At 44.7% G+C, this 8,920-nt stretch overlaps 1 protein-coding gene across 8 annotated transcripts in view; it reads left to right on the forward strand.

Moving 5' to 3' along the window:
- CAMK2G (calcium/calmodulin-dependent protein kinase II gamma) overlaps positions 1-8,920 on the forward strand; it is a 115,018-nt gene that overhangs the window by 99,866 nt on the left and 6,232 nt on the right. For 2 of the 8 annotated variants that reach the window (XM_010000759.1, XM_010000758.1), the window contains exon 15: positions 6,461-6,509. The exons of 1 other annotated variant lie outside the window; for it this stretch is intronic. In XM_010000759.1, coding sequence (XP_009999061.1) covers positions 6,461-6,509 — 49 coding nt within the window. Of the gene's footprint in view, positions 1-26; positions 60-4,089; positions 4,159-5,765; positions 5,811-6,460; positions 6,510-8,558; positions 8,673-8,920 lie in introns of all 8 variants that reach the window. 5 more of the 8 variants (XM_010000754.1, XM_010000753.1, XM_010000755.1 and 2 more) reach the window with 5 other exon arrangements.

An 8,920-nucleotide genomic window follows, 5' to 3' on the forward strand; every position in this document is an offset into this window, starting at 1 on the left:
TTTCCCTCTCTCAATGGTGTGTCCAGAAAAGGAAGTCGAGCTCCAGTGTGCATTTGATGGTGAGCACCTCCCGTAAGCTGCCTGCAATTCGTGCGTCCGCCATTCTCATGCCATGCACGCTCGGCTTGTGCTCATCACCCTACATAGCATGTCTGTGCAGGGGGGAGGCTGTGGGGGGAATCATTATGCACTGAAAGGTCCATGTCCTCACTGAAAGAACCCTGTAGTCATCTTGCCCTTGGTCAGTCATACGGTTCAAGTTTTGTGCAGAAAATTGACTGCTTGCAATGCAGTTTGACCTTGCCTGCTCTGAGTGCCAAATGAAAAAAGGCAGTGTTTCTCCTAGTGTGTCCCTTGCCTGGACATAGGGCGTTGTCATTCTGTTGCAGAGGTGCCAAAAAGAGGAGCAAGTGCTTTGCCTGGTGTTGGTTCCGTCATCCTTGGTGGGAGCCCTGCAATGTAGAACAAACTGGGAGTCCCTCCAAATGTGACAGAGACTGATGGGGCTCCACTGTTCAGATCAAATGTATGGGCACAACACTGCTGGGCAGCTCAGTCCTGCTGGTCTTTTTTTTTTTTAGCATACTTACTGAAAAGGTTTGTCAGAGCCTTTATAATCCCAAACTTCCTTTTGTTCTGATCTTGTTTGTGTATCCCAGCATGACCAAATACCTAGTAACTGCCTCCCTTCTCCTATTCATTTCCTTTTTTATCCATCCAGATTTTTGACATCCATAGAATTTGTCAGAAAAGTCAAATCCACTCTCAAGGCAGCAAGGAGAAAATTGGCCAGTGCCATACTGTAAGGAGTCATACACGGCCCATTAGATGATGCCTTTATCTCTGACACTGAGATAAGAACAGTAACTGAAGTACAGCAGGTAGTTATTGCATAATCTTCTTTACACTGGAAAAAACCACAAAAAACCCCAAACAAAACAAGCAAACAAAACAAAAACCAAAAACAACAACAAAAAACCCACAAAAAACCCCCAACACACACAAAACCAAACAACAACAAAAAACAGCAAACCAAAAAACAAACAAACAGGAAACATCTCTCCTTTATTGCAGGTAGGAGCAGAAATGTTATAGTACTGAGGAAGCAGAATATCTTTTTACTTTGCTAACTGGAAGATATTTCTCCTCTTCCTCCTTCAATGACAGCTTAAAACTACGTAAACACAAAAAAAGTAATCCCAGAGTAATGCTTGGAAAATCTGATGTGAGGGACTGACCTTTCACCAGCCCTGCCTTTATGAAACTCCAGGGCAGGAGTTTGTTGTGCCATTCTTGCCCTTCTATTCTGCCTACTGCCAGCAAGTCTTGAATTCCCTCTGCATGTTGTTTTCAAGCATCTGGGATATGTAAATCATGTAAATGCCAGCCTCAGAAAATGTGGAAGCAGTGAAGGTGGCTAAATAACTAGAGATGGCCCATGTGTTGGTACTTATTTTCTTTTAGTTGACCAGAAGTGTGTCCCCTCAGTGATATGACCACTGGTCTGTTTTCTTTCTCCTGCACCTTCTGTGTTGTTTGTACCTGTCTGTCTGTCTCTTGTCTAGCTTAGGAAGCACTGCCAACTGCTGTGCCAAAACTAATTGTGTTACATAGTTCTTAAAAAGGGCCTGACACCTTTTTAGGTTATTTGGCCTCTTTTAACTTAAGCTGTACCACTGTGCATTACCAAGGATTGTAGCGAGCCCAGTGACTGTGATGTGGGATGGCAGTAGGAGGGAATGGAGGAGTAAAGAGTTGGCTGTGGTACCTGGAACCATGTGAACGGCAGGCCAGTCTTCCAGGGAAGGGCAGTTGATTAAGAGGCCACAAAACGAGTGTATGCAGGAAGCTCAGCATGTCAGATGCTTCTATCTGAGAAAGAGCTGTGAAAACTGGGCGAAGTCTTCTGCCTCTCATGTCCTTGGGACTCTGTCCTGCTGTGATTCTGGACTAGCAAACATGATACCCCATCTTCTTAAGCCCACTGGATGGGTTAGGGTACAATGAGTGAACTGGGTGTTCAGAGCAGCCTAGAGGTTAGACTGTGTGTTTCGTGTGTGCATGGGTTTGCACCTTGTAAGGTGATGTCCCACACCTAACAGACAGTGTCTTCTTGGATGTTTTGATTTGTTTTGGTTTTTTTCTCACATTTGGCATCAGTTATAAAGTCTTAAAAAAACAAAACAGAAGTATTTTTGTATAGCTTCTTTCATGCTAACTTTTTATCTGCTTATCCCAGTGGACCAAGAAGAGTAGGCTATACTCTTCTCACTGGAAGAGATTCAGAAGATACATCTCTGCATTAGGATCACTGTTTCTGAAGAAGTGCAGGAATGTCAGTGCTGTGTGGAGGGGTGGGCCCAGGCATTGGCAGAAGTTTGTGTTTATGCCACAAAACAGCTTAGGATTCATTTTTTCAGCTTGTCACCTCTTCTGCCATCAGGCTGGAAGTACATGTAGGAAGCAAAGCTCTTAGAAGGCCCAAGTCTTAGGACAATGCAGGGATGTATAGGAAGACACAGTAAACAGTATTTTGTGAAGTGTTTCTCCTTTCTTAGCTTTGGGGATGAGTGTGTCATATGCTCTTTTTTTTTTTTCCCATGGAGTTGTAAAGTAGGCCCAAGTCTTAGGACAATGCAGGGATGTATAGGAAGACACAGTAAACAGTATTTTGTGAAGTGTTTCTCCTTTCTTAGCTTTGGGGATGAGTGTGTCATATGCTCTTTTTTTTTTTTCCCCATGGAGTTGTAAAGTATTAATTGCTGCCTCTCTCTTGTATTACCTTCTCTCTCCACCTGCCCCATCTTCTTCTGTTTCTCCTTTGTCCCTCTCCGAAAGGGATAGCTAAGACAAGGCATGCAGCTTATGGAGAAAAAACTATGCACTTGTAGGTGTGTGAAGTCTCAGACTCAAAGGATCTGTCTCTGGTTGACATCTTTGGCAGATGTTTTCCAGCTCAGCATTTGACTTCTGCATTCTTTGTGGTGGGTATTGGGTGATGAGGGCCTGATGCTTTGAAGTTTGAGTTTGCACTCCCCAGGAACGGTAGGATGGAGAGCAGGTGCAATGAGGTCACACTGCTGCGAGCTCCCATCCAGTACCCCTGATGTGTAAGCCAAGGAGTTTGAGGAGGCTTCTGCAGTGCTGATTTTAACATTGTTGCTGGTGTCTGGCAGCAAGATACCTGGTGTGAGTGCTGCACAGCAATGTAACTGTGGGCCTAATTCTCCAACGACTGACTGGGTTTGTGAGTTGGAAGCTCTATACTAGTCGACACAGATTTGTCTTCCCACAGATTTAGACTCTGCTCATTCCTGACTTAACTGATGTACATGATGCAATGGGATGTTTCTTTGCAGCAAGCTGGTGACTGTCTGCCTTGCTGTTGTGCTGTATGAGTGAAGGAAATTGTGATTTTCTTTTTCTGCCACATCTCCAAGACAGACTGAAGAGAGAAAAGATGAAACAGTACTGGTCAGCATCCAGAGTACTTGCTACTTGGGGAACTACATGACCTTTTTCCTTTTTCTTTCATCCCACCCCTTTCCTTTCCATAGTTTGATCCGGTTACACCAGGGATACAACACATCATCCCTCACCCTTTTCTACCTTTTCTGACCACACTGCATCAGTAGATTCTCTGGAACCCTCAGCATCATCACATATCTAGGACTGTTCATGTCCCCTGTTTGAGACTGCACCATGACTATTGTGGGTCTCTCGCTTCTGTAGTCTCCTTCTCTCAGGACTGCTGTCACCTCTCAGTCTTCTTCACCAAATATTTTGTAGGTGCTTGTTGCAGGATTCTCCCCAACCCTTTGGGCTGCTGCCTTTTCCCCTTCTGTTTTCCTCCTGCTCTAGCAGTCCATTCACATTTGGGTTTTGGTACATCCTTTACATCTTTTATCTGTGAGAGTAAGATGATGTCCAGAGACCTGGGCAGTGCTCCTTCTTCCTCTCTCTTCTTGGTGACTGAGACTGTGGGGAGGGGAGGGTCTGAGGAGATGGTTGGGATTGAAGCAATACTGTAATTTTCTTGCTGCCTCTGCTGCCCAGCAGGGAAACTAAAACCATGTTTTTCTGTCTCAGCCACAGAGCAACAACAAAACCAGTATAGTAAGCACTGCAAAAGAAACACCCCCAGTGCAGACGTCCATGGTATCTTCCCCAACCACTATTTTTTTTTCCTGTTTGGTTTAGTTTTGATTCTGTCCTCTCTCCTTCCCTCCTTCCCCCTCATCCCGAGTGCTGCTTGTGCTGCTCTGTTTCAGCTTGTGTTTTGGCTTTGTTCTGTTTGTGTCCCTGTGCTGCTGTGGGCCCTGATCACAGCTTCACAGGCTTTGGGGTGGGGGTGCTGAGCAGAGCTGTGGTTGGATGTGGGGATCATAGCTTGCCTGGACATCCCCTTGTGCCATTCCTATATAGTTCTGTGTGTCCCGTTCAACTGTTCCTGCTGGCTTTGGGGAGTCTGGTTTGGAAGAAGAGAGTGGCAAGCTCCATCCACTTTCCAACACTGGGGAAACGGAGGATGGACTTTAGGACACCACAGAAGAAAGAACAGGCAAAGGGGTTTTAGAGGAATTCTTTTATGGCCCATTTGGCCTGCTCAGTTGTGTCGTTGGTCCTCTGCAGCTCACTGACTTGCTGGGCTGGCATTCTCTGTTTGACCTGTGTGCAGTGGGCTTCACAGGATACCATGTGCCTAACACCTTTAACAGCACAACTTGATGTGGTCTGCCTCAATATGCTTGGAAGATGAGGCAGCAGTGCAATGGGTGACAGGCAGATGGGTGAGTATACATCACTGCACCATCACAGTCCCTGGTGCCCTTGGAGAGCCACCCTTGCAAGAGTGACAGTAGTGTGAGGAGGTAGTGCAGGATCCTCAAGTTTTCTCCTGATAATGAAGGGTTGAGTGCAGGAGCCAGTTCGCACCCATAGGCCTGGTAGCTGGATTTTGTTGTGTGTCTCTGGAGAGTTGGATTTGACAATTTTTTGGGGGGTGGGAGGGTGGGATTTAATGGCTTTATTGTTTGCTGTAGGATGGAGGGGTTTTGGGACACTTCATAATTTTCTGCTTTCCTTTCACTGCCTTTGTTCATAATGGTTTTGATACTGAGAGAGCCTTTCTAAATTATTAATTATTGTTGTTATTATTTAAATTGGATCTTATTTTAGAGCTTTTTAGAAAAATGTGCTTTTTTTCACAGTGCAGTTCCCTTAGCGACTCCTCTCTGGGAGGCACTGAGGTGGTCTGGCTTATCCCCTTACTGTTATGGAAATTATGAATGTCCCTTTTTTAGGCTAAAATACCCAGCAAACTTTCCAAAAAACTGGGAGACAAAGGCCCCAGCCCAGTATTATCCTTTCCTCTCCTCCTTTTGAGGCCTTTTCCAGTGAGGATGCTGCTGAGAGATCATTACTTCATGAACAGCTGCAGATGATGCAGACTGACTACTCAGTTGCCATCAGGCATTTGTGCCAGCCTTGTTCACTGCAGGCAAATTGGGAATTAGGGGCAATTGCAGGGAAGCTGGGGGCTTTGTCTCCTTGCAACTGTAGCTTGTAGTGCAGCCTCTTACTTTAGGAAACCTTCTGTGCAGGATGTGTGTGTGCACGCACGCAAGCACACGTGTGCTATTTGGAGTTTGTGGTTTGATTTATTTTTTTAATGTCAGTCACCTTTTCTCCACTTGCTGGGGAGTGAAAAGAAATGAGAGAATGCTTTGGAACTGCAGTTTAATGATTCTTCCATCCTTTCCTAGGAGCCTCAAACAACTGTTGTCCATAATGCTACAGATGGCATAAAGGTAAGGGACAGGAGTGTTGTCAGAGAAGTCTCCGCTTCTCTATTGTTGTTCTTATCCTTGTGTGTCCTAGTTCGGTTTCTACCTTTCCAGCATCTGGTTTGTGGCATGTTCCTGAATACTGCTGGCAGTAGACCGGGAGGGTTGTATGTACAGCTGTGGATCTCTGGAATAGGCTGAGCAGGGACAGCTGTTCAAATATTATAATCTCCTTCCTACTGTGGTGTGTGATCACCATTCTCTTTCATATGTGGGGTAGAAGAGAAGATTCAGGCACTTAGGCATTTTTCTTCTGGAAATAGAAGTCTGTTCCTCTGCGAAAGCCTAGAAGCCTTTCTTTAGCTTCTTGTGGCTATTCTTCTTCCAAACAGAAGGAACTCCCATTTGATCTCATTTGACAGTTTGGTAGCTTCTGTCTTTGTAAAAGTTCTGGGTAGACCATTTGAATGGCTTAAACATGCAAAAGCTGAGCAGAGGTGCTCTTAAGTTTTGCTTAATATTTGGCCTGCTTCTATCCATCTCTTCTATCATACTCTCCTTCCATCCTTGCCAATGTTTTTGCGCTATTCCCCATCTTCCTTCACAAACAAATGGAAGTATTTACTCATGCTCCCAACTGCTGATGCCTGGTAATGCTCTGTTCTGCTGTGCAGGGTTCCACAGAGAGCTGTAACACCACGACTGAAGATGAGGATCTGAAAGGTAGGTGTTTTGCCTGTATTCTCTAATACAGTTAAGTGCAGGTAGGGAATCCTGGAGATGCGATCATTGCCTTGAACTAGCTTCCCAGATTTCTGTGTCTGACTCAGTTCAGAAATTTGCCATGATGCTGTCATTCCTGTCACAGTGGGACCCATGAGTTAGAGAACCAGCTGACTTCACTACTGTGGTAAATAAACACTTTTTGCCCTGAGTTAATTTGTTTTTGTCTCAGAGTTAGAATTAATTTCTGACAAATATGATAATCTGTTCATCTCCAGTCCATTTCTAGGCTTGGAAAAACCCTACCAGTCCCTTGAGTTTTGGAGTCCGATTCTGGTTTTTTGTTTCCCTGTAGGTTACAAGGAATTGAAACCTCTCTTTAACTCTCAGTCTCCCTTCTCATTCCTTTCTGGGAATCTCTTTAGAGACATGCACACACTTCCTTCTTGATTTATTTTTCTCTTTGGGTCTGTTTTTGTTTCTAAGATGAATATAATTCTCAGCCTGTCATCACTGAATGGAAATTATTTTTTCAAGTCCTTGACTGAGATATCTGTAGAGGGAGAGGTTAGGAAGAGATTTCTCGCCTTTCAGTGGCCATATCATAAATATTCCTGTCTTGTAAAACTCTTTAGATGAAAGAGCCCCATGTCTCATATCTGCTCATGTTGTTTGAGTAGCTGTCCTTTTCCTGACCTCCCTAAAGGAGGATGAGTTGACATTTTCCTCAATGAGGAGGTTTGGGATGGGTGAATGTAGTTTGCATTCTGAGGCAAATAGTTTAAATTTTGGGGCAGAGGTACTCTCATTCTCCCTGTAGTCAAGCTGAGTTACATACCCACAGAAAAATCAATGCTGGCCCTGTGATGTAGCAGCAACGTCAACTCTTTTCAGCTGGACTAGTTCCTGATGCTTTTTTCATGGCTTATCACAAGCTGCTGGCTCCTCTTCTGAGGAGTCACAGGGAGCAGAAACACATGCCAGTGAGTGAATGAGCTCTGCAATACAGGTTGTTTCAGGTAACACCTAACCTCATTATAGGACAATGTTCTAGCTCCCACCTTTTTGCCAAAGAGTAGACTGTGGTTTAAAAGCCTAGCTTTGAGGAAGGGGAACTGGATTACTTTGGTAGTGTGGTAATTAGATTGATTTATCTGATCTCTGTTGCATATCCATCCAGAAGATATATTTGTCCAAATATATCTGTCTCCTTGGCAGCTTGTGTTCAGGAGAGGTCCCACACTTCAGCCAGTTAAGCCAATCTGTCCTGTAAGTCAGGAGTACAAATTCTGTGAGGAGAGGAAGGCTAGGATGGGGGAAGGAGAGGGCAGCTGGCCAGGGCTGAATCTACGAAGACTTGTATAGGGCGACATAGCTGCAAATCAAAACTGAGTGGCTGTGGTGTTGTTTGGTTTTTTTGCAGAGGTTAGAAAATGTAATAGAATGTAGCATTTCAAGGGTGGTTGGGAGGGAAGGAGCTTGCACAGTAATGGTTTGTCCTGTGGCCAGCTCTGGTAATTTTAGTGCTTCTGTTTTAAGTGTAGCAGCGTTCACCAGTGATCCTTTTTATTTCCTGCCCCTTTATGTTTTATGCTAAGCAAGCACTCAAGCAAAACTAAGTAGACCAAAAGATTTGGAGCTGTTGGAGTTATTGGCATTCTGCATAGCCCTGACTCTGGGAAAAGGGAAGTGCTTCTGCAATTCCTTTGCCAACTTCCTATTTTCCATAGACAAAAGGTTACATGGATCTGTTCTGCTGTGGTGTAGGAGACATCATCTTGATCCACCACTGACAGCTGCTTGAGGGATATGTTGTTTCCACCGTGGAGGGGATAAAGGCAGTAGCCCCCCACCCCCATGTTACTGTAAATTGCACAGCAGGTCCATGTTGTAGAGCTGTCTACTTGGCATTGCCCTGAAGGATACTCCAGCATGTTTTGTGCCTAGCATTGTGGTTTCTTTAATGTTTTTCTGTTTCCTTTCTCTTTTTTTATTTACTGAACTTGAGTGTTTTGTTTGTGTTTGTGTTTTAATTCCCTGCCATGCTAGCTCCCCCTCTCTCCACCGGGGACGGCAGCTCAGTGCTTGAAGGACGGAGGCACAGTGAGAGCAAAACACAGACTGAGTCCATGCAGTCCCAGCTTTCTCTCTGTTTCTCAGCCAGTAAGTCCAGGGGTGCAGTGCTTCATGGCATCCTTTTCCCACCCATCTCTTCACCTTTCCCATTTCTCCTTCCCCAAGATTTTTCCTTTCCTCAGCTTCCTCCCAGAACGTTGATTTTTCATTTCCAGTACTCCAGAATAAAAAAAAATAAACAATCTCCCTTCCTCCAAAATACCCTCCTTTGCACAATGAAAATTTCCAAACCTTTCCTTACCCTTTTGGAAGGGAAGGGGGGGGGGGGGACCAAA

This window comes from Chaetura pelagica, unplaced genomic scaffold, assembly GCF_000747805.2.
Source record: "Chaetura pelagica isolate M959 unplaced genomic scaffold, ChaPel_1.0 scaffold166, whole genome shotgun sequence".
In the NCBI taxonomy this organism is placed as follows: domain Eukaryota; kingdom Metazoa; phylum Chordata; class Aves; order Apodiformes; family Apodidae; genus Chaetura; species Chaetura pelagica.